We start from the raw sequence: 26,076 nt of genomic DNA, 5'->3' as shown, positions 1-26,076 counted from the left end.
TCTTTATTTTGGAAGTTTCAAGAACAATAGGTATTAACTCTTCATATGTTTGGTAGAATTCACCTGTGAAGACATCTGATCCTAGGCTTTAGTTTGTTAGGAACGTTTAGAGTACTGATTCAGTGTCATTGCTAGTAACTGGTCTGTTTAAATTTCCTGTTCATGATTCAGTTTTGGAAAGTTATATGTTTCTAGGAATTTATTCATTCCCGCTATGTTCTCCATTCTTTTGGCATATAATTTTACATAATATTATATTTACTTGAGTTTTCTCTCCTTGGTGAGTCAGGCTAAAGGTTCATCAATTTTGTTGATCTTTTCAAAGAACTGGGTCGTGATTCCTTTGAACCGGGGTGGGGGGGGGTATTGTCTCTTTTTTTGGTCTCCATTTTATTTATTCTCTCATTTTCATTATTTCCTTTTTTTCTCTTGGCTTCGCACATTTTTTTTCTAGCTCCTTTATATATAAGTTTAGGTCATTTATTAGAGATTTTTCTTGCTTCTTGAGGTATACCTGTATTGCTGTAAACTTCACTCTTACATGAGCTATTGCCACGTTCCAAAGATTCTAGACCATTGTGTTCTCATTTTTGTCTTCATGTATTTTTTATTTCTTCTTTGATATCTTGGTAGGTGCATTCAGTGTTATAGTAACACATTATTTAGCCTGACTGTGTTCTTTCCAGATACCTTCCTGTAATTCATTTCCAGTTTTACACTTTTGTAGTCAGAAAAGATACATGAGGGAGGGGGAAAAAGATGGTGGAGGAGTAGGGGACCCTATTCCAACTGGTCCCCAGAATTGAGCTGGATATCTGCCAGACCACTCTGAACACCCACGAAATCAGTCTGAGATATAAGGAGATGGATCTGGATCTCTACGAACAGAATATCACAGACGGTTGGTTTTGAGGTACAAAGCAGGGAGCCATGATTCTGCGGGCAGATATTAGAGGATAAACGGAAGGGAGAGGAAGCTGAGCTGTTGGGATCCTACATCGCCAGTGAGCGATAGCCTCCCACGCTGGGGACAGGGCACAGACTCGCAGATCAGTAGCAACGGGGAAAGGACTTTAGGGCAGCCCCCCAGACTGAAACCGGAGCAGTGGAGCCGTGCGTGTGTACTGGGGCAGCTGGCGGTTTTAGAAGCACAAAGGGCAGAGACGTGCCCCGACCTGGAGGCAAGGACTAGAAGCACTGCTGAGGGGCGCACAACCCAGGACCCTACAGTTTATAGCAGCACAGACAGAAACGGAGATAGTGTGGCCTGGAGAGCTCACTGAAGAACAGACTGTGATCTCTCTGCTCTGAGGCAGAGGGTTGGAAACTATCTTCTGCTCTGACTCTCGGAAGGGATGCGGAAAGCCGCCAGGGAGAGCAGCCAGAGAACAAAAGCCCCAAAAAACCGGTTGTCACTGAGCCCATCCCCCGCCACAGGGGGCAGGGCAACTCTGCCCAAACAGGGTTGTTTGAGTAATAGCACAGCACGCCCCTCCCCCAGAAGACAGGCTGGGAAAACAAGAGGTCAGCAACCCTAAGGTCCCTATAAAACAGGTGCATCATGCTTGGGTTGTGGTCAGTAATTTGGACTCCATACATTCCCTCAACCAACCCTCAACAGAATGACTAGGAAGAGGAACCCCCAAAGTAGGAAAGAGTCAGAGACTATGACTTATGCCACAGATTTACAAATGGATTCAGATATAACCAAGATGTCAGAGATGGAATTCAGGCTAGCAATTGTGAAGACAGTAGCTAGAATGGAGAAATCAATTAATGGCAACATAGAATCTCTAAGGGCAGAAATGAAAGCTGAACTGGCAGAACTTAAAAATGCTATCAATGAGATCCAATCCAATCTAGATAATCTAACAGCTAGGGTAAGTGAGGCAGAGAACGAATTTGTGACCTAGAAGACCAATTAATAGACAAAAAGGAAAAAGAGGAGGCCAGGGAAAAACAACTCAGAATCCATGAAAATATAATCAGAGAAATAAGTGACACCGTGAAACGTTCCAATGTCAGAATTATTGGAATCTCTGAGGGGGTGGAGAGAGAGAGGACTAGAAGATATATTTGAGCAAATTGTAGCTGAGAACTTCCCACATCTGGGAAATGAAACAAACATTCTTGTCCTAGAGGCAGAGAGGACACCTCCCAAGATCAAGAAAAACAGGCCAACACCCTGGCATGTAATAGTAAAACTTGCAAATCATAGAACCAAGGAAACCGTCTTCAGGGCAGTTAGACGGGAGAGATTCCTTATGTACAGAGGGAGGAACATCAGAATAACATCAGACCTATCCACAGAGACCTGGCAAGCCAGAAAGGCCTGGCAAGACCTATTCAGGGTACTAAACGAGAAAAACATGCAGCCAAGAATACTTTATCCGGCAAGGCTGCCATTTAGAATGGATGGAGAGATGCAGAGCTTCCAAAACCAGCAGAAACTGAAAGAATATGTGACCACTAAGTTGGCTCTGCAAGAATTATTAAGGGGGGTTCTGTAAAAGGAGAAAGACCCCAAGAGTGATATAGAATAGAAGTTTACAGGGACAATCTATAAAAACAAGGTCTTCACAGGCAACATGATGACAATAAATTCATATCTTTCAATAATCACTCAATGTGAATGGCCTAATGCTTCCATAAAACAGCACAGGGTTGCAGATTGGATAAAAAGACAGGACCCATCCATATGCTGCCTACAAGAGATGCATTTTGAACCTAAAGATACATCCAAACTGAAAATGAGAGGATGGAGATCCATCTTCCATGATAACGGACCTCAAAAGAAAGCTGGGCTAGCAATTCTTATATCAAGACAAATTAGACTTTAAAGACTGTAGTTAGACACAGAGGACACTATATCATTCTTAAAGGCTCTATCCAACAAGATCTAACAGTTGTAAATATTTACGTGCCCAACGTGGGAGCAGCTATCTACATAAGCCAACTGTTAACCAAAATAAAGAGTCATATTGATAACAGTATTTAATTGTAAGAGACCTCAATACTCCACTGTTAGCAATAGACAGATCATCTAAGCAGAAAATCAACAAAGAATTAAGAGCTTTGAATGACACACTGGACCAGATGGACCTCATAGATATATATAGAGCATTCCACCCTAAAACAACAGAACACTCATTCTTCTTGAGCACACATGGAACTTTCTCCAGAATAGACCACATACTGGGTCACAAATCAGGTCTCAACCAATACCAAAAGATTGAGATTATTCCCTGCATATTCTCAGACCATAATGCTTTAAAACTGGAACTCAATCACAGGGAAAAAATTGGCAGAAATTCAAACACTTGGAAGCTAAAGACCACTCTGCTCAAGAATGTTTGGGTCAACCAGGAAATCAAAGAAGAACTTAAAACAATTCATGGAAACCAATGAGAACAAAAACACATCAGTCCAAAACCGGGATAGTATGGGATACTGCAAAGGTGGTCCTAAGGGGGAAATACATAGCCATCCAAGCCTCACTCAAAAAAATAGAAAAATCCCAAATTCACCAACTAACTCTGCACCTTAAAAGAACTAGAGAAAAAGCAAAAAATGATGCCTAAGCCACGCATTAGAAGAGAAATAATTAAAATTAGAGCAGAAATCAATGAATTAGAAACCAGAAATACAGTAGATCAGATCAATGAAACTAGGAGCTGGTTCCTTGAAAGAATTGATAAGATTGATAAACACTGGCCAGACTTATCCAAAAGAAAAGAGAAAGGACCCAAATTAATAAAATTATGAATGAAAGGGGAGAGATCACGACTAACACCAAGGAAATAGAAACAATTATTCCAAATTATTATCAACAAATATATGCCAATAAACTGAGCAATCTGGATGAAATGGAGGCCTTCCTGGAAACCTATAAACTCCCAAGACTGAAACAGGAAGAAATTGACAACCTGAATAGGCCAATAACCAGTAACAAGATTGAAGCAGTGATCAAAAAACAAGAGTCCAGGGCCTGATGGATTCCCTGGGGAATTCTACTGAACATTCAAAGAAGAAATAATACCTATTCTCCTGAAGCTGTTTCAAAAAATAGAAACAGAAGGAAAACTTCCAAACTCATTCTATGAGGCCAGCATTACCTTAATCCCCAAACCAGGCAAAGACCCCATCAAAAAGAATTTCAGACCAATACCCCTGATGAATATGGATTCCAAAATCCTCAACAAAATCCTAGCTAATAGGATCCAACAATACATTAAAAGTGGGATTTATCCCCAGGATGCAAGGGTGGTTTAGCATTTGCAAATCAATCAGTGTGATAGAACACATTAATAAGAGGAGAGAGAAGAACCATATGGTCCTCTCAATTGATGCAGAAAAAGCATTTGGCAAAATACAGCATCCTTTCCTGATTAAAACTCTTCAGAGTATAGGGGTAGAGAGAACATTCCTCAAGTTCATAAAATCCATCCATGAAAAACCCACAGCGAATATCATCCTTAATGGGGAAAAGCTGAGAGCCTTTCCCTTAAGATCAGGAACACGTCGAGGATGCCCACTCTCACCACTATTGTTCAACATAGTACTAGAAGTCCTAGCAACAGCAATCAGACAACAAAAAGAAATAAAAGGTATTCAAATTGGCAAAGAAGAAGTCAAACTCTCTCTTTTCGCAGATGACATGATACTTTATGTGGAAAACCCAAAAGACTCCACCCCCAAATTACTAGAACTCATGCAGCAATTCAGTAATGTGGCAGGATACAGCATCAATGTATAGAAATCAGTTGATTTCTTATACACTAACAATACAACTGTAGAAAGAGAAATTAGAGAAACGATTCCATTTACAATAGCACCAGAAACCATAAGATACCTCGGAATAAACCTAACCAAAGAGGTAAAGGATCTATACTCTAGGAACTACAGAACACTCATGAAAGAAATTGAGGAAGACACAAAAAGATGGAAAAATATTCCATGCTCATGGATTGGAAGAATAAACATTGTTAAAATGTCTGTGCTACCCAGAGTAATCTATACCTTCAGTGCCATCCCAATCAAAATTCCAATGACATTTTTCAAAGTGCTGGAACAAACAATCCTAAAATTTGTATGGAATCAGAAAAGACCCCGAATCGCCAAGGAAATGTTGAAAATGAAAAACAAAGCTGGGGATATCTCGTTGGCCGATTTCAAGCTATATTACAAAGCAGTGATCACCAAGACAGCATGGTACTGGCACAAAAACAGACATACAGACCAGTGGAACAGAATAGAGAGCCCAGATATGGACCCTCAACTGTATGGTCAAATAATCTTTGATAAAGCGGGAAAAAATATGCAATGGAAAAAAGGTAGTCTCTTCAGTAAATGGTGCTGGGAAAATTGGACAGCCACATGCAGAAGAATGAAACTCGACCATTCTCTAACACCATACACAAAGATAAACTCAAAATGGATGAAAGACCTCAATCTGAGACAGGAATCCATCAAAATCCTAGAGGAGAACATAGGTAGTAACCTCTTTGACATTGGCCACAGCAACTTCTTTCAAGATACATCTCCAAAGGCTAGTGAAACAAAAGCAAAAATGAACTTTTGGGACTTCATCAAGATAAAAATCTTCTGCACAACAAAGGAGACAGTCAACAAAACAAAGAGGCAACCCACAGAATGAGAGAGGATATTTGCAAATGACACTACAGATAAAGGGCTGGTATCCGAGATTTATAAAGAACTTCTCAATACCCAAAAAATGGGCAGAAGATATGAACAGACACTTACCCAAGAAGACATACAAATGGCTAACAGACACATGAAAAAATGTCATCATCATTAGCCATTAGGGAAATTCAAATCAAAACCATGCTGAGATACCACCTTACACCAGTTAGATGGCAAAAATGGACAAGGCAAGAAACAACAAATGGAGAGGTTGTGGAGAAAGGGGAACCCTCTTACACTGTTGGTGGGAATTCAAGTTGGTACAGCCACTTTGGAAAACAGTGTGGAGGCGCCTCAGAAAATTAAAAATAGAGCTACCCTGTGACCCAGCAATTGCACTACTGGGTATTTACCCCAAAGACACAGATGTAGTGAAAAGAAGGACCATATGCACCCCAATGTTCATAGCAGGAATGTCCGCAATAGCCAAACTGTGGAAAGAGCTGAGATGCCCTTCAGCGGATGAATGGATAAAGAAGACGTGGTCCATATATACAATGGAATATTTCTCAGCCATCAGAAAGGATGAATACCCAACTTTTACATCAACATGGATGGGACTGGAGGAGATTATGCTAAGTGAAATAAGTCAAGCAGAGAAAGTCAATTAAACGGTTTCACTTTTTTGTGGAGCATAAGGAATAGCATGGAGGACATTAGGAGAAAGAAGGGAAAAATGAAGGGGGGAAATTGGAAGGAGAGATGAACCATGAGAGACTACGGACTCTTGAAACAAACTGAGGGTTTTAGAGGGGAGGGGGGTGGGGGGATGGGTTAGCCCGGTGTTGGGTATGAAGGAGGGCACATACTGCATGGAGCACTGGGTGTTGTGTGAAAACAGTGAATCGTGGATCACAGCATCGAAAACTGGTGATGTATGGTGACTAACATAATAAAATAAAATTTTTTTAAAAATATATAAGTCATTTTGAATTTATTGAGACTTGTTTTGTGACCTAATATCTGTTCTGTAGAAAGTTCCATGTGCACCTGAAAAGAATATATTCTGTTTTTATGGAATGTTTTGAATGTAGGTTAGGTCCATCCGTCCCGGTGTGTCATTCAAAAACAGTGTTTCCTTATTTTTTTTTTTCTGGATGATCTATCCATTGATGTAAGTGGGTGTTAAAGTCCTCTACTATTGTACTACTGTCAACTTCCTTGTCTGTTAATAGTTGTTTTATGTATATAGGTGCTCCTGTGTTCAGTGCCAAAGTATTTACAATTGTTACATCCTCTTGTCAGATTGTTCCCTTTATTGTTATATAGTGTCCTTCTGTGTCTCTTTACAGTCATTAAGTCTTTTTGGTCTGATACAAGTATTGCTACCCTAGCTTTCTTTTCACTTCCATTTGCATGGTAATTGTTTTCCATCCCTTCATTTTCAATATGCGTGTGTCTTTAGATCTGAAGCAAGTCTATTCAGGCAGTATATAGGTGGGTCTTGCTTTTTAATCCATTCATTCACTCCCTACTGATTTGATTGGAGCATTTAGTTCATTTACATTCAAAGTAATTGTTTGGCAGGTACTTATTACCATTTTGTTACTTGTTATATGATTGTTTTTGTAGTTCTTCTCTGTTCCTTCTCTTGCTCTCTTGCCATTTTTGGCTTTCTTTAGTGATATGCAAAAAAAGAGAAATCCAAGCATATCTATTATATGTGTTTGATTTGTGGTTACCATTAGGTTCATAAATAATATCTTAATGTGTATAGCAATCTATATGAAATTGATGGTCTCCTATGTTTGAATCCATTCTAGAAGCACTAAGTTTATACCCGCCCCCACATTTTATGTATATGATGTCATACTTCACATCCTTTTATTTTCTGATTCTCTCTGCTGATTTTTACAGATAAAATTGATATTATTGCTTTTGTGTTTTAATCTCCATACTGGTTTTGTAAGTGATTAATCTATTACTTTTATTGTATTTATCTGTAAGATTTTTTCCTAATTTTCTTTGTTTGTTATCTCCTTTTCTTTCCACTCAAAGAATTCCTTTTAATGTTACTTGTAAGGCTAGTTTAATAATGATGAACTCTTTTCTCTTGTTTGGGAAATTTTTATCGCCTCTTCTGTTCTGAATGATAACCATGCTGGATAGAGTATTCTTGGTTGCAGGCTTTTTCTTTCAGCACTTTGAATATATCATGCCACTTCTGGCCTGCAGCGTTTCTGCTTAGAATCAGATAGCCTTATGGGATTTCCCTTGTGTGTGACTGCTCTCTTTTCTCTTACTGCTTTAAAAACTCTCTTTATCACTCCTTTTTCTATTATAAGTATTATGTGTCTTAGTGTGGACTTTTTTGGGTTGATTTTGTTGGTGGCTCTCTGTGTCTCCTGGATCCAGATATGTATTTCCTGCCTCAAGTTTGGAAGGTTTTCAGCTGTTATTTCTTCAAATAAATTTTCTGCCCCCTTCTTTGTTACTACCCCTTTTGTAATCTCTATAATATGAATCTTATTATACTTGATGATGTCACTGAGTTTTTACCTACTCTAATTTTTTCTAATTTTTTTTATTCTTTTTTCTTTTTACTATCCAGCTTGGTTGCTTTCCATTACCTGGTCTTACCAATCACTGATCCTTCCTTCTGTGTCCTGTAATCTGCTATTTATTCCTGGTAGTGCATTTTTTCTTTCAGTTATTGAGTTCTTTATCTCTGTTTCTTGTGTATATTTCCTGTCTCTTTGTTGAAGGTCTCAGTGAGATTCTCCATTCTTTTCTCAAGTCTAGTGAGTATCTTTATGACCACTACTGTAAATTCTTTATTATGCCCTCTTCTTTCGTTTGGGACATATTCCTCTGTATCCTCATTTTGTTTAACTCTCTGGATTTGTTTCTTTGTATTTCGAAAGTCAGCTTTGTCTACTGATCTTGAAAGTAATGGCCTTATGAAAAAGAGGTCCTGTGGTGCCCTGTAGCACAATGTGCCCTGTTCTCCAGAGCCAGGAATTTCATGCCTATCTCCGATGTGGGTTGCTTGCTCCCTACTGTTGTGGCTGAGCCTCATTTGCCTTCTGTCCAGTAGGCCGCAATGACTGACTTTGCTTGTTCTGTGCAGGGTTTGGTCCGTGTGCTGTCAAGGGGCCAGTCTGCAGTCAACAAAGAGACAACTACAATAGCCGGCAAGCTGTTGTATTTGGGCAGTATCAGCAGTCAACTAGATGCCTGCCCTCAGCCCATCTGCTAGGTCTGCAGTTGCACTGATTGGCAGGATGCTCTCTTTGTAATCCCAGCTATAAGGTTCAGCTGCTGGGACTGAGTGTGCACAGGTGTGTGTGATTATTTTCCCTTCTTCCCAGGGCAAGACTCACTCTAGAGTGAGCCTGGTCCTTGCCAAGGCTCCTTGCAAGGTATTTCATGGCATGGTCTTCTTTGGCAGGAGACTGCGGAGTGTGGTAGGTTGGAGGGGGCAAATCCACAGGAGAACACAGTAGCAGGGCACATGGTGATAGCAAGACAGGTGGAGGAGTGCTTCTGCTAATTCCTGCAAATAGCCTTCTATCTAGGCTGAGGTTGGGCTTCTTTGAGAAACCTAAAGATCCCACGCTTTTTTCAAGCTGCTATTTATATTGTATTTCAACTGGGTTGTTTGTTGTGCTGTCTCTTCAAGAGCAGTGACTCAGTTTCAGTCTCCTTCTGCCTCTCCTAGAGCTAAGTCCACTGATGTTTAAAGTAGCTACAGCTAAGCCTGGCTTATTGTAAAAAAAATAAGTTCCTCTGCTTTTGAAAGCCAGACGTTATGCAGACTTCCCAGTGCAGGTCCCTCTCTCCTCCCCAAGCCTGAGGTGCCTAGTGTGGGCACTGCTCCTCTTCCTTCTCCATGATTGTGGAGTCCCTCTGATTTGTGGTTAGTGTCACTGGGGGTTTGGTTCCTGACTGCATCTTTGCCCCTGCTGCCCTTTTGGATGTGGCCTTCTCTTTACAATTAACCAGTGGAAAGTCTTCTGCCAGTTTTCAGGTCGTTTTCAGAGGTAGTTGCTCTGATGTGGCTGTTACCTTGTTCAGTCCGTGGGACAAAGTGAGCTCAGGATCCTTCTGCGCATTTTCCCAGAAGTCCTCTAAACATGAATTTTTATTGAATCAATAATTTACCCACATCTACAAAGTCTGCTGCTTCTTTTTTTTTTTTTTTTTAAAGATTTTATTTATTTATTTGACACAGAAAGACAGCGAGAGAGGGAACAAAAGCACGGGGAGAGGGAGAAGCAGGCTTCCCGCCAAGCAGGGAGCCCGATGCGGGGCTCGATCCCAGGACCCTGGGATCATGACCTGACCCGAAGGCAGACGCTTAACGACTGAGCCACCCAGGCGCCCCCAAAGTCTGCTTCTTCTAATCCATTTTGCACATCACTATCATATTCTAAAATATTTTCATCATATTACTTCCTTGGTAAATCTTGGTTATTTTCCACTGTTTTCACTAGCATTTCTCAAACTGTCCTCAAGCTATGCGTGATTGTTCAAGTTCTAAAAAAAAATATTTTTTAGTTCTGTGAGTAGGTTTTAGTAAGTTTAAGAATTGCTATATGCCACATTCCTATTTTAGAGGTTTATAATGTACAATAAAATATTAAGGGAGGATTCATAGAAACTTAACCTAATATATCCTAAAGGGATTGCACACAGAAATCTTTTTACTTGCAATACATTATTTACAATGTCATGTAAGATGACTGGGTGTGCAGAGCCTTCCCTGGTTTTCTTGCCCTGGTTTTCTTTTATAACCTAATTTCTTGTTACTCCCCAATTTATATATTCTGAAGGCTAACCATATAATGTATCATAAATGAAAGGTTTGTCATTTAAAATGTGTAAGAGTTTGTATCTTGAGTACATAAAGAATTTTTATAGATCACTGGAAGAAAACAACCAGTAGAAAATCAAACAAAAATTTTTTTAGAATGGAATGAATAGGTGTTCCTAGAAGAGAAAACTTAAATAACCAGTCAACCCATAAAGATATGCTCAAATCCACTATTAATACGGGATATTTATTTTCTTTAAAGAGACTTAGATCTTAAAAGTTTTTAAAACTCGTCTTCAAAATACCTAATACCTTTGTTAAAAGTTGGGGGAGAGACAGTTAAGTATCTGCCAAACTGAGAAGGCACTTTGAGACCAGAAAATGAAGCTAGCCAGTCCACACAGTTTACAGAGTTTTATCTGGGCTGACTTACTGTCAGGTGGGATTGGGAAGAGGACAGTCCACAGCAGCTACATTCTGTGTAAAATCTGGACCTTAGTCCATGGATTTTATAGAGTGAGGAGACTTGCAGAAGGACATTATAGTGAGATCAAAGGGTTCACACACACCTTAGAGGGCATGCATACATACACCTAATTGACAGCTAACCTTTAATTAGATCATATGGCGCCACCTGTGCATCAGGAAGGGGAAAGACTATATTATCTCTTAACAGATTTATGGAAGGCCAAAACAAGCTTTCCCCCATCCCAGTCTGGGAGGGCATTTCTATGATATGTATATTAATCTTCAATGAGTCTGCAACATATAGCCCGAAGAGGGGTGATTCAGCAAACGTGAACAAGACGGAGGATCAAAGATGGAGTCAGTTTTGTCAACATTCTTACAATGTTTTACTTCGTGAACTGATTCCATCCAATCAGTTTTAGTGTGATTTGCAGACCAGTACCATCAGCAGCATCTGGGAACGTGTTAGAAATGAGTAATCTTGAGCCCCACTCCAAACATACTAAATCAGATTCTGCATATTAACAAAGATCTCAGCTGATTCTTAAATACTTAAAACTTCAGGATGTATTAAACTAGAGTATTTGAGTTGAGAATTGTGAAACAGTGTCCAGCACGAAAGAATTCCATGATTGATGGGTGATATCTGTCATAGGTCTGGAAAAAGATATGGTGACACTTATGTAGTAGTAGGGTGGTCATTCTATTATAGCCATTTCTAGTTCCTCACTTCTAGCAAAGTATTAAAAAATGTTTTTATTGCCAACTAATTCTGCAGCAGTTACCCTTTAAACAAAACTCCTGCTCTCAGTATTTTTTTGTTTTATTTTCTACTTTATTCTTTTCTGGATTTTTTTAAGTTTTTCACAAGGTAAGATATTTTTTAAGTAAAGTAGTCTGGTCTGTTCTTCTTAAGTATTAACTCCTGTGGCTGGTAAACAGGACATTATGTCACAATTGGTTGATAAAATATTTTTTTCCCAGTCCATTAATATTTTGTGCCCCAGGTAACAGCAGTTGAATGGCCCTCCCGAAGGGTAACCACTATTAAGTTCAGTATCTTTTAGATCTTTTTTCTGTATTTAAAAATACAAATTAAGGATGTAGAATAAATGTCATATATGCTATTTTTTACTTACCTTTTTCTTTTAATGTAATATATCCTAGACTTTGTTCATTATCAGTAAACATTCTTTGTTTAAAAAATCAAGTGTAATTAACAAACGTTATATTAGTTTGGGGTCTATAATTTAATAATTCTGTACATTATTTGCTGCTCATCACCTTAAGGTGTACTCTTAATCCCCTTCACCTATTTCACCCATCCCTCCCACCTACCTTTACTCTGGCAGTCACTAGTTCTCTATATTTAAAAGTCACTTTGTCTCTTTTTTTCCTCCTTGTTCATAGTTCTGTTTCTTAAATTCCACATGAGTGAAATCATAAAATATTTGTCTTTACCTTTCTCATGTTGCTTATTATTATGCCCTCAAGATCCATCCATGTTGTTGCAAATGGCAAGATTTAATTCTTATTTGCTGCTAAGTAATCCAGTCTGTGTGTGTGTGTACACACACATATGCCACATTCTCTTTATCCATTCATCTATCAGTAGACACTTGGGTTGCTTTTTTTTATTTTCTGAGGAAACTCCATACTGTTTTCCACCATGGCCGAACCAGCTTGCATTCTCATCAGTAGTGCACAAGGGTTCCTTTTTCTCCACATCCTCACCAAATTTGTTATTTCTTCGGTTTTTGATTTTAGCCATTCTGACAGGTACAAGGTGATATTTCATTGTGGTTTTGATTTGCATTTCCCTGATGATTAGTGATGTTGAGCATCTTTTCATGTGTCTCTTGACCCATCCTTTTGTCTTCTTCAGAGAAAATGTTCATATCTTCTGCCCATTTTTTAAATTTGATTATTGGGGTAGAAGGGGTTGATGTTAAGTTACAGAAGTTCTTTTTATATATTGGGTATTAACCCCTTATCAGAAATACCATTTGCAAGTATCTTCTCCCATTTAGTAGGCTGCCTTTTTGGTTTGTAGTCTTTTTGTTTTGTTGATAGTTTTATTCACTGTACGAAAAACCTTTTTGTTTTGATATAGTCCAATAGTTTAATATTGCTTTTGTTTCCCTTGCCAAAGGGTATCTAGAAAAATGTTTCTACAGCTGAGGTCAAAGAGATTACTGCCTGTTTTCTTCTAAGAGTTTTATGGTTTCAAGTCTCACATTGAGATCTTTAATCCATTTTGAGTTTATTCTGTGTATGGTGTAAGAAAGTGGTGCAGTTTCATTACTTTTGCATGTAATTGTCACTATTTAAGACTGTCTTTCTCCCATTACATAATGTTGCCTTTGTTGTAGATTAATTGACCATAAAAGTGTGGGTTTATTTCTGGACTCTCTATTCTGTTCCATTGATCAGTGTGTCTGTTTTTGTGCCGGTGCCATACTGTTTTGATTACTACAGCTTTGTAATGTATCTTAAAATCTGGGATTGTGATATTTCCAGCTTTGTTCTTCTTTCTCAAGATTGTTTTGGCTATTCAGGGTCTTTTGTGGTTCCATATGAAGTTTAGGATTATTTGTTCTAGTTCTATGAAAAATGCTGTTGGTGTTTTGATAGGAATTGCATTAAATCTGTAGATTGCTTTGGGTAGTATGGACATTTTTAACAATATTGGTTCTCCCAGTCCGTGAGTATCACATATCTTTCCATTTGTTTGTGGTATCTTCAATTCTTTAATCAGTATTTTATAGTTTTCAGAGTTAGGTTGTCTTTCACCTCCTTGGTTAAGTATATTCCCAGGTATTTTATTCTTTTTGATGCAATTGTAAATGGGATTTTGTTTTCTCAATTTCTCTTTCTGCTACTTCTAAAATGTATAGAAATGCAACAGATTTCTGTGTGTGTGTGTATATATGTGTGAATGTGTATCTGTGTGTGTACATACATATTTTTTCCAACAAGTGCACTACTAAGTATTTACCTAAAAGAATACAAAAATACTAATTCAAAGTGACACATGCATCTCAGTGTTTATAGCAGCCTTATCTACAGTAGTTAAATTATGGAAACAGCCCAAATGTCCATCAACTGATGAATTGATAAAGATGATTAGTCATAAAAAAGTGAAATCTTGATATTTGCAATGACATGGATGGAGCTAGAGAGTATTATCCTAAGTGAAATAAAGATAAATAACATGATTTCACTCATGTGGAATTTAAGAAACAAACAAGCAAAGGGGCGCCTAGGTGGCTCAGTCGTTTAAGCTTCCAACTCTTGGTTTCGGCTCAGGTCATGGTCTCAGAATAGTGAGATCGAGCCCTGCATCAGGCTCAACACTCTGGGGAATCTGCTTGAGATTCTCTTCCTCCCCCCTCTACCCCTCCCCTGCTTTCTCTCATGCTCGCTTGCTCTCTCAACTAAATCTTTAAAAAACAAGAAATGAGCAAAGGGAGTTTTTTGATTACTGATTCAATGTCATTGCTAGTAATCAGTCTATTCAAATTTTCTATTTCTTCTGGATTCAGTTTTGGAAGGTTATGTGTCTAGGAATTTATTCATTTCTTGTAGGTTGTCCAAATTGTTGGCATATAATTTTTCCTAATATTCTCTTATAATCCTTATGTTTCTATGGTGTCAGTTGTTATTTCTCCTCCATTTCTAATTTTGTCTTCTTTCTTTGATGAGTCTGAGTGAAGGTTTATCAATTTGGTTGACCTTTTCAAAGAACCAGCTCCTGGTTTCATTGTTTTTGGGTTTTGGGTGGGGTTTTTTTTGTTTGTTTTTTTTTTGGTCCCTGTTTTATTTATTTTTGCTCTACTTTTCATTCTTTCCCTCTTTCTCTTGGCTTTTGGGTTTTTGGGGTTTTTTTTAGCTTCTTTAGGTGTAAGTTTAGGTTATTTGAGATTTTTCTTGCTTCTTGAGATGGGCCTGTATTGCTATAATCCTTTCTCTTAGTACAGGTTTTGAGGAATCCCAAGATTTTTGACTATTGTGTTTTCATTTTGATTTGTCTCCATGTATTTTTATTTCCTCTTTGATTTCTTGGTTGACGTATTCATTCATTGTTCAGTAGCATTTTATTTAGCTTCCATGTATTTGTATTCTTTCCAGATTTCTTTTTATACTTAATTTCTAGTTTCAGTGTTGTGGTGGGGAAAGATGCATGATATGATTTCAGTCATTTCAAATTTATTGAGACTTGTTTTGTAGCCTATCATGTGATCTATTCTGGAGAATGTTCCATGTGCCCCTGTAAAGAATGTATATTCTGTTTTTCGTGGAATGTTTTGAATATTATATCCGTTGATATAAGTGGGGGGGTGTAAAGTCCTCTACTATTGTACTACTGTCAGCTTCTTCCTTGTCTGTTAATAGTTGTTTTATGTATGTAGTTGCTCTCATGTTGGGTACAAAAGTATTTACAGTTGTTAAGCCTGACTTAATGGTGGTGAACTCTTTTTCTCTTGTTTGGGAAACTTTTATCGCTCCTTCTGTTCCAAATGATAGCCATGCTGTTTAGAGTATTCTTGGTTGCAGGTTTTTTCTTTTCAGCACTTTGAATATATCATGCCACTCCCTTCTGGCCTGCAGTGTTTCTGCTTAGAAATCAGATGATAGCCTTATGGGATTTCCCTTGTGTGTGACTGCTCTCTTTTCTCTTACTGCTTTAAAAGTTCTCTATCACTCTTCTTTCCATTTTAAGTATTATGTGTTTTAGTGTGGACTCTTTTGGGTTGATTTTGTTGGTGGCTCTCTGTGTCTCCTGGATCTAGATATGTATTTCCTGCCTCAGGTTTAGAAGGTTTTCAGCTGTTATTTCTTCAAATAAATTTTCTGCCCCCTTTTCTCTTCTCTTTCTGGGATCTCTGTAATATGACTGTTATTACACTTGTGGTGTTGCTGAGTTCCCTTTTTCTCTCTCCTGTTCAGCGTGGTTGCTTTCCATTACCCTGTCTTCCCAGTCGTTGATCCATTCGTCTACCTTCTCAAATGTGCTGTTCAATCCCTGTAGTATATTTTTTATTTTAGTCATTGAGTACATCTCTGACTAGTTCTTTTTATATTTTTATCTCTTTGTTGAAGTTCTCACTAAGATCCTCCACTCTTTTCTCATCAGGCATATTATCTATATTTCATTTAGCTCTTTTGCTTGGTATTTCATTTGGGACATAGTCCTCTTTCTCCTCATTTTGTTTCTCTGTGTTTTTCCCTACTTATTTAGAAAGTAAGATACATCTCTTGATCTTGAAAGTAGTGGCTGTATGAAGAAGAGGTCCTGTGGTGCCCTGTAGCACACTGTCCCCTCTTCTCCAGAACCAAGCACCTGAGGGGTGACTTTTATATGAATTTTGTGCACCATACTGTTGTGGGTTAGCCACATTTGCCTTCAGTCCAGTCAGCTCCAAATGTCCATTTTGCTTATTGTGAGCAGGGTCTGGTCCCTATGCTGTTAAGGGCCTATTTGGGGCAGGGAAGGGCTTATAGTTGAACAGTATCAGTAATCAGTCCAGATGCCTGCCTTCAGCCCATTAGCAGGGGCTGCAATTGCACAGAAGTGCAGGGCACTATCTCTGTCTTTCATTTGAGAGGCTTTGTTGATTAGTGGGGCCAAGAGATCAGATGTCTGTCCAAGTCAGTCTGCTGGTGCTGCAGTCAGACAGGTGTGTGTGATTATCTTCCCCACTCCCCAGGGCAAGAGTTATTTTGGAGTGATAGTGTTCCCTATCAGGGCTGCTTGTAAGATGAGACCTGGCTGGAGCTGCTTTGCAGGGACTCATGCCCAGTGGGGCTTCTTGAATGGAGTGATTCAACAGGAGAATGCAGGAGTGAGTGCACAGTGTTAGCAAGCTATGTGGAAAGTGTTCACATTGGTTCCACAAATGTCTGGGTATCTAGGCCGAGGTGGGAGGGAGAGAAATTGCACCTGCCAGCTCTGTTGTTCTTGGAGAAGTTTCCTACAGATCCTTGCTTCTCCAACACAGATTCTTCTCAATACAGATTGAGATTAGTAAAAAAAAAAAAAAAAAAAAAAAACTCCTTCATGTATACCCCAGGCACTTTTCAAACTTCTGCTTCTATGCTGTATTTAGGTGGGATTGTTTGTTATGCTCTCTTTTTAAGGGTGGGGACGCAGTTTCCTATCACCCTCTGGCTCTCCCAGAGCTAAACCCACTAAAAACCTTTGAAGCTAAGCCCCACTGATTTTCAAAGCCAGATGTTATGGGGACTTGTCTTTTCAGTGGGGGTCCCTCATGTCTGGGGTACCTGGTATGGGGTCTTTTCCTCTCCCTTCTCTTTGCTTCTCCCTCCTGTTTGTGGTTAGTCTTGCTGGGTAGTTTGGTTTCGAACTGTGTCTCTGCCCCTCCTATCCTTTCTGATTGGCCTCTTCTCTATGATTAACCCAGATTCCTGGGTTAGTTGCACTGATGTGGTTGTTACCTAGGTGTTTGTGTTAACGAGGTGTACTTAGGATTCTCCTACTCTGCTATCGTCCCAGGCTCCTTCCAAAATTTACTATATTCTTTTTAATGACTATCAGGCATTACATAACATGGATTACTGTACTTTATTATATCTTTCTCCTTATAATGGACTTACCTTTGAGCCAGAAACTGGTTACTTTGATCTTTTTTTAAATGACATAAAACTAATTTATATTCACACAAGAAAGCGAATTTCAAAGATCTGTTGGTTTTGTAAAAAATACCTAATTAGAAGAATATTCTTTCAGTCCACCAATGCACTTGACTATTGGAGAAAATTTTGTTGTTCCTCTTCAGGCTCTCGAACAGTATGGCCTGATGAAACTATGGGACCATTTGGACCTCAGGATCAGAGATTTCAGCTTCCTGGGAACATAGGTTTTGACTGTCATCTCAATGGGACCACATCACAGAAGAAAAGCCAGGTTCATAAAACTTTACCTGATGTTCTAGCAGAACCTTTATCAACTGAAAGACACGAGTTTGTGATGGCACAGTATGTGAATGAATTTCAGGTAAATTGTGAATATCATTTATTCTGTTTTTCTGATCATTGTGAGCATATTACTTGAAAAATTTTTTTAAAATCTTAATTCCAACGTATTCAAAAACAACATATATAGCTTTTAAAAACTTGGCATTGTTCTATATAATTTTTTTCAAAGGATTTTCTTCGTGGATTAGAGAGCCCAGGAAGAGGAGCTAGGGGGTGGGCAGAAGGAGAAGGAGACACAGGCTCCCCACCCTGAGCAGGGAGCCTGACATGGGGCTCAATCCTAGGACCCCAGGACCATGACCTGAGCAGAGGGCAGATGTTTAACCAACTGTACCATACCACCCAGGTGCCTCTAATTTTTTTTTAACTTTTTTTTTTAAGATTTTATTTATTAGAGAGAAAGAAAGCAAGCACACAGAGGGAGAGGGAGAAGCACACTCCCCACCGATCAGAGAGTCTGACTCGGGGTACCATCCTAGAACCCTGAGATTATGACCTGAGCCACCCAGGTGCCCCCCCTTTTCTTTTTTTACTTTAGATAACAATCTCTTGTAGGTAAATAGTTCTTCAAAAATACATTGTTCAATAACTGCCTATTTCAGATATAACTTAATATCTATTGCTAAAAATTTAGATTGTTTTTCACTTTTATAAACAGTGTAATTTTTATGTGGAACAAACTCCAACTAGTTTTACATTCCTCTAGGCATTTAAAACTTAAAATTTTGAGATCTCTGAAATTCTTCAGATATAGTAACTAAAAAAGATCTATAAATAGGTTTTTGTTGTTGATGGTGGTTTTTGTTTTGTTTGTAATGAGTCCTTAAACTGGTATTGCAGGGGTGCCTGGCTGGCTCAGTCAGTAAAGCATGCTACTCTTGATTTGGAGTCTGTGAGCTCAGGCCCCACATTGGGCAAAGAGCTTACTTTAAAAGGGTGGGGGAGTGGGGAGCGTGCCTGGGTGGCTCAGTCGGTTAAGCGTCTGCCTTCAGCTCAGGTCATGATCTCAGGGTCCTGGGATCAAGCCCCGCGTCATGCTCTCTGGTTCAGCAGGGAGTCTGCTTCTTCCTCTGACTGCTCTTGCTCATGTGTGCGCTCTCTCTCTCTCAAATGAATAAATAAAATAAACTGATGTTGCTCACCCAAATGGAAAGTTACATGCAATTCAGAGTTTCTGTCAAACCCCTAATCTGTACCATTTTCTGAATTTCTACATAGTTTCAGGCTGATTTTATCAAAGCCATAATATTTATAGCAACAGCCCCTCATAGTTATGGTTTATATCAGATAACCTAACATTTGGAGACAGTTGACCTCCCCTGACATTTTATCTCCAATAATTCCTTCTCTGTCTTCTTGTCTCCTCCTGTCTGCCAATTATGTTATTTCCCATGTGTTTCTGTCCATCTTACTTGAATTATTCCCTGGTCACTTAATGCCTTGGCTTCCTTTTTCAGTTTCTGACATTTCTGATTCTATATTTCTGTCTGCCTGCCAAACATCATTATCTGAATGTCTTAAAATTCCCTAGACTTTATATGTCTCATACTTAGGTTCCCCACGCCTCAAAACCTGTCCTTACTCCTGTGTTATCAATAGCATAAGTGATTTAGTCATTCTCCCACTGTCCCAAGACAAAAATTATACTGCCAAACTGGGCTCCTCTCTCCATCATATCCCCATAGAGAGTGACAAAATTTAATTTCTTCCATCTCTGAAGTAACTTTTAAATTATTTGTGTCCTTTCACCTCCCACTAATAAAGCCAGCGTTCAAGGCCTCCATATCTCTCCTCAATTCTTAGAGGCGTTATAGCAAGATGGACTGTGAAGCTAGGATAAATCTTGCTTCAAAGGTTAGGTCTGCTTTTTACTTAATTTTGTGACCTTGAGAAAGCTACTTAATATTTTGAGCCTGTTTCTTTATATGTAAAATGGGGGATAATAATACCTAGCCTGCAAAGTTGCTATGAGGATTAAATGGGAAAATGTACATAAAACACTTAAATACACTGTGATCAGTAAATATTGGCTGTTACTGGTCTATTGCCTGCACAGTAATACTAGCATTATCTTTTTGTATCTGATCTTGCTATTCTTTATTGTTTATAGACTAAAGTCAGAATTTCTTAATGTGGCATAAATGACTTTCCACAATTTTGATCCCTTTACCACTTCATCTCCTGCTACTCCCTCTGCACTCAAATCACAGTATACCTTTTTGGTTGGTTTGTTTTGTTTTATTGTATCATTCTCTTTGACCGCTGAATGTGCTTGCACTGTTTCTATCTCTTGGTGGGCTGTTTTTCCTCCTGAGTTTCTAACCTCCTTTCTTCCTATTCTTTACATACCACACATACACATTAATTAACTTGTAGTTCAAATACAATTTCAACCTTTTCCTGATTTTCCCCTGCTGCCAGAAGACTTCTTCGTAACTCTGTAGCACTTTTCATATTGGATTACATTTATTTGTTCATGCTATTTTTCTTCTACTCATTTAAACCTAAGAGTGAAGGCTGGATTTTTTACCATTGGGGGGCTGCTCTTGTCATAGTGTCTGATGTATAGTAGGTGCCCTATAAATTTCAGTTGAATAGAAGCTTCTAAACTCGTCCTGTAGGAGAGGCTGTATATTTAAGCATGTTATTTTGTAAGTTAGTGTGATTATAGCCATTTTACAAAACAAAAGAAAGGATAAGTAGATATCAAAATATCAGAAAAGGTGACATTGTAAGAATTGTCATGGCATTTTAGTTTCTTAGCCAACTTCTGTTCATATCAAGTCTTAGAATATTAGCATATTTATATGTTCATTTTGAAGTTTTTAAATATTACCCCACCACCAGTTAATTATTTTTAAAAACTTTTCAGGGAATACAAGTTTATAACAGATCAGGTATTTTATTTGAACTCCAGCTTTTATTTATATATCTTATTCTTCTTAGGGTAGTAATGCACCTGTTGAACAAGAAATCAACAGTGCAGAAACTTACTTTGAAAATGCCAAAGTAGAGTGTGCAATCCAGACATGTCCAGAATTGCTGCGAAGAGGTATAGTGTGCTTCATACATTTACACTATCTGTATATGTCACTAGTTTTCTAATATGTTAAATAATGGACTCCATAGGAATTGCAGTACTTTGTAACTTAATATTTTAATATGTCTGGCCAGAAAAGATTACATGGCCAAGGTAAGGTCTTTCAGATGTACCCTGACAGCTGTAGACTTTTCCCCTGAAATCCTTCAACTTCTGGGTGATTATTTATAGCTATAATTTCATGAACTAATACATAATACTGAGAAAATTTTAATAATAAACTTTATTTGAAAATTACAAGACCAATAACAGGTAACCTTACTTGCTCTTCAGAATTGTTGACAGCAGTATTTCAGTTCAACAAGACTTCAAATTCTTTTTCAAAAATAGTATGTATTTATCAACCTAACATGGTCCCACAATAACTTAATCATCATTTTTCTAAAGAAGTACTTTTTTTTTTCCTTTTAAAAGAAGCAGTATATAAAACATTTTCTCCCTGGAATTTTTATTCTTATTTATAGATTTTGAGTCACTGTTTCCAGAAGGAGCTACCAACAAACTAATGATTCTGACTATAACACAGAAAACTAAGAATGATATGACTGTTTGGAGTGAAGAGGTAGAAAATGAAAGAGAAATGCTTTTAGAAAAGGTAATTCTTTCCATTGCTGACAATTTAAATTTTATGATATTTAAATACCAGTGAACCAACATTTTAAAATGATGGGTATCTTTTTAGTGTTTATTAATTCTCTGCTAATGTATTTCAGTACTAAAGGACTTTAACATCTTTTCTGAGAATAAAAATGCCATCTTTTGTTTTGTTTTAGTATCTTCGAAAAACTTAGATTCTGTCCAGTACTTTTTGAATTTGAGAAATACATACAGAGAAATAAAAATGGCAAAAAAGTAAAATTAACTCTTCATACCCATCACTTACTTTCTTTAAAGCAAGTCAAGTAAAAAGTGTTATGGTTTATTCCTTGAAGACTGGAATAATTTTCAGTGTACAGTACAGTAATGTCTTATATACCCACAGTTTTTCCCTGTCCTTTGCTTTTTAGCTAACTATATTTGAAAAAATTCCCTTTACTAATTTCCACATAAGATGATATTAGCAATTTTTTTTATATTTTCTTTAGGATTAGATATATGGTTCTTTTCATTTGTAAATTATAATTTATATACTGAACAGAATCTCTTAGGATAATGACTTTATACTAAAATGTCCCACATATAACTTTACTAGTAAATTTCATGTAGTCATGATCATAAGCAAGTTTCGTGCTGGTTAATAAGGAAGTTACAGAGAGGCATAAGAACGGTCTGATTTTGAAGAGATCTGAATTTAGAGAGTTGAAATTTAGGCAGTAACTCAAACATTTTCTGTTTACCTATTTACTAATATTTATACAAATTGCTATCATTTAGTCATTAGAATGCTCTCAAATGTGCATTGCATTATTGGTCCTAGTTTCTAATGAGTTGGATTCTGAACCTCATTTGATACTGACCCCAGTATAATTGTCAGTTTTTTATAACCAATTTCAGGGTTTTGAAATGTCATAATTGTTTTTAATTTTACAATGACTAAAGCTGTTTTTTTTCCCCTGTGGGAAAATTTTTCTATTTTAGATATGTTAGTGATTTTTTTTAGAACCACCTATAGTTTACTGTCAGTAGATTTTATATGTTCTGTAGTTTAAATCTATTTTTTTCCCACCAGATGTCAGTGTTTGCTGTTGAAATCTTAAGAGAAATACTTAAACTTTTACCAACATTTGTATTGTTTTGTTCTCCTTGTAGTTTTGTTTCTGTTCATTAAATTGATATATTTTCTAATGACTTTTAGACCATATTCAGTTGGTTTCTGAATTAAGAGGATTAATGAAATTCAACAGTAAGTGTAAATATTAAGTATGAAATAATGTAAAGAATATAATACTAATGTTTTTCATTATTTCATAAGAAAGTGCTGGGAAAAAGTAAATTAATTTGTTTCCTCTCTGCAGGAAAAAGTTTGCTGATTCCTGCTAAAGAGCCACATAGTAAATTCTTAGGCTTAATAGGTTATAGGGTCTCAACTACTCAACTCTACCCTCATATTGTTAAAGCAACCATAGACAGTATATGAACGAACAGACATGGATATATTCCAGTGAAACCATATTTACACATACAGGCACCCAGCCTGGATTTGGCCTTCAGGCTACAAGTTGCTAACTGGCCCATCCTCCTCAGGCTTAAACTTTTGGGGATCTCCACTAAATGCCAGACATTCTCAGTGAGGTCTTAACACTCTATGTGGGCCAGAAATCCATGTTACCTAGCACTGCACCAACCTCTGGTAACACCATTGAGCCCTCAGACGCCAGTTGGCACTCTCTGTGAGGCCGATTCTTCAAGAAATTTTGCCTTGGGAGTGCACAACTCCACCCTTGGCTACTGACCCAGGGTGAATTACTCTGTGCATCTCTCTTCCAGTACCCCAACCCACAAATTCCAGATGCTTCAGCAAAACTCTTGCTTTCTACCTCCTTCGCTTAGTGACACCATCACTTTGCTTGGAATCTTCTCCTTTGCCCTGTGACAAACAGTGTTCCAGACAGAGCGCTAGAACAAATAATGGGGATCACCTAATTTGTTGCCCTTCTCTCCAGGATTACAGTTTGTCTGACTACTGTTCAAGATTTAAAACCGTTGCCTCATATGTTTTAGTCTGATTTACAGCTTTCAGCAGATTGCAAGTTTGATAGCTGTTATTCTATTATGGCCAGAAGTGCTTTTAAACATTTATGGTTTGTCCTTTTTTTAACACTCTAATCTGGTCTTAATAATTTTTACTGTCTTTTTCACTGCTTAGACTTCTGATAAACCTAGTAAGAACATCATAGGAATTACAAAGTAGGATGGTGAGACCAAGATTTTGAATAGGTGATACAGATATATGGTCTGTAATAATTATGTACTGTACAAAAAAATAGAGGGTATATAGTAAAAATTATGTGTCATGGATGGATGTGTTTTTGACAAATACATTTTTAAACATTCAAATGAATGAATGGTTCATACCTTTTCCCTTACCTTATTTTTATAATACAAAAATAGTAATTATATTTTCTAATTCATGGCAAATTTGGGAGTTAATAGCACAGAACTGATTAGAAATTGTTCCTAAAATAGGAAATAATTTAGAAGAAAAAATACACAATTTAGACTTTCTGAAGGAAACGAAAGTGTTAAATGAACCATTAATTTTGGGACTGGCAAAAATAAGACTATATCGGATTTATCATTAGTTGTATTTTCTAATTAATCTTGAGTTCTCTATCTGAAGCAAAAGATTTAAAATTTTTATTTTTCAACAATCTGTAAGGATGCTATCTATATTATTTTTGTCTTTTTCTATGCAGTTCATTAATGGTGCTAAGGAAATTTGCTATGCTCTTCGAGCTGAAGGCTATTGGGCTGACTTTATTGACCCATCATCTGGTTTGGCAGTGAGTAATTACATTTTGAAAACCAGATTAATTTGAAGTAGGAATGTTTTATTATAAAACTGTTAAATGATCTATTTCTACCAAAGTTATCATTAATTAAAAGAGTTTTTAAACCTTACAACTCTGCCCAAAGAAGTACCAGTTTGAGTCTGTTCCATTTACAACCTTTGAGGGACCACCATCACTTAAAATTAAGTTTCTGTCTTTATTATTCTTCATCCTCACTAGTAAATACTTTTACATTAATGAATTTGGTAGTTACAAATTAGCAATCATAGTTTAAGGAAGAAAACTTTTAACACCCATATTTTCTTAATTCTAAAAAGAAATATTTATAAATGTTAACTTCCAGGCAGTATGTTTCTGACATTATATTTTGAAGAAAATAAGAACCACTATTGTGGTCACATTTTAAATTCTGGTTGTAGCTTTCAGTTACAAATAATAATGAAGTTCTTTGTATCTTAAGATAGGAATATAGACTATTCCTTTCCAAGTCAAGTAAAAGCGTTTGGTTCTGGCTAACATGTAATTTGCTAGGATTATTGGTTTCACATTTCCAGAAGCACAGGTATTGGATGAAGCAGAAGTGTTTGGTCACATGCAGTACCTAAACTGCCCTTTTTATTTCTTGATTTTTTAAATATTTTAAGTATTAAAATAGGTATGTGTTCATGTTTACATAAAAACTATTACATCATTGTGTTTCTTGCTAATGAATGTGACTTTTATTTCTTCCAGTTTTTTGGACCATATACAAACAACACTCTTTTTGAAACAGATGAACGCTATCGACATTTAGGATTCTCTGTGGATGATCTTGGCTGCTGTAAAGTGATTCGTCATAGGCTCTGGGGTACCCATGTGGTTGTAGGAAGTATCTTCACTAATGCAACACCAGACAGCCATATTATGAAGAAATTAGGTGGAAACTAACAGTAATGTCAATTTATTGGCTGTACTATTTGTACCATTTGGGTTGATCTATAAACACTGTCAGAAGCTTCAGTTTTTAAAATTTACTTTTAGGTATTTATTTCTACCTTTATGGATTTACAGCATTGGCAAATGGTATGTGATTTTTAAATCTCAAATAAATGTTTAAATACATGTTGATCACATCCACATTGTATAAAATGTGGTAGTTAACATGTAATCAGGACATGATTTCATTGTAATTTCTTCCCTTTATTGGAAAAACCTGTTTTATTTTTCTCAAAATAAATCACACATTCGGATCTGTGTTTTTTCATTGCAATATTTTTAAAATCAATTTTCTTACTTTTAAGCATTTTTAAATGCAATCGAGAATTCTAGATTCAATGTAGCTTTAAATTTTCTTTGTTAAGTGTTGTGGTAGCATGTATTACTTTGAAGTAGTGTTTGGGCCAGAAAAGAAAAGGATACTACTACATCTTTAAAGAATGTGAATCTCATTCTTACACATACTAAAAAAAGAATCCTTAACTCCTGGATTGAGGCAGATAAATATAGGTTATTTTGACAAAACAGTGCCTCAGCTGCTAAATCATATTTCTCCATTTTAGTAAGAGATAGAAACTATGATACTTTACAAAGAATCATCTTAGGTTTGTGAGACTCTTGCC

General features: G+C 37.2%; 1 protein-coding gene across 4 annotated transcripts in view; it reads left to right on the top strand.

Moving 5' to 3' along the window:
* MMADHC (metabolism of cobalamin associated D) overlaps positions 1–25,707 on the top strand; it is a 45,984-nt gene extending 20,277 nt beyond the window's left edge. For 3 of the 4 annotated variants that reach the window (XM_045868898.3, XM_045868899.3, XM_064586516.1), the window contains exons 4-8: positions 17,728–17,945; positions 20,873–20,978; positions 21,491–21,621; positions 24,383–24,469; positions 25,211–25,707. In XM_045868898.3, the coding sequence (XP_045724854.1) occupies positions 17,728–17,945; positions 20,873–20,978; positions 21,491–21,621; positions 24,383–24,469; positions 25,211–25,405 (737 nt within the window). In that variant the 3' untranslated portion in view covers positions 25,406–25,707. The remainder of the gene's footprint in view (positions 1–17,727; positions 17,946–20,872; positions 20,979–21,490; positions 21,622–24,382; positions 24,470–25,210) is intronic. The other variant, XM_064586517.1, reaches the window with a different exon arrangement.
* Positions 25,708–26,076: the final 369 nt, after the last annotated feature.

The sequence above is a fragment of the Mirounga angustirostris genome, unplaced genomic scaffold (assembly GCF_029215605.1).
Source record: "Mirounga angustirostris isolate CCGP_5_RB_7025 unplaced genomic scaffold, mMirAng1.0.hap1 SCAF_3, whole genome shotgun sequence".
NCBI classification, from domain to species: Eukaryota; Metazoa; Chordata; class Mammalia; order Carnivora; family Phocidae; genus Mirounga; species Mirounga angustirostris.
Note: the sequence above shows the minus strand (reverse complement) of the source record. Positions and strands in the feature narration are given on the sequence as shown.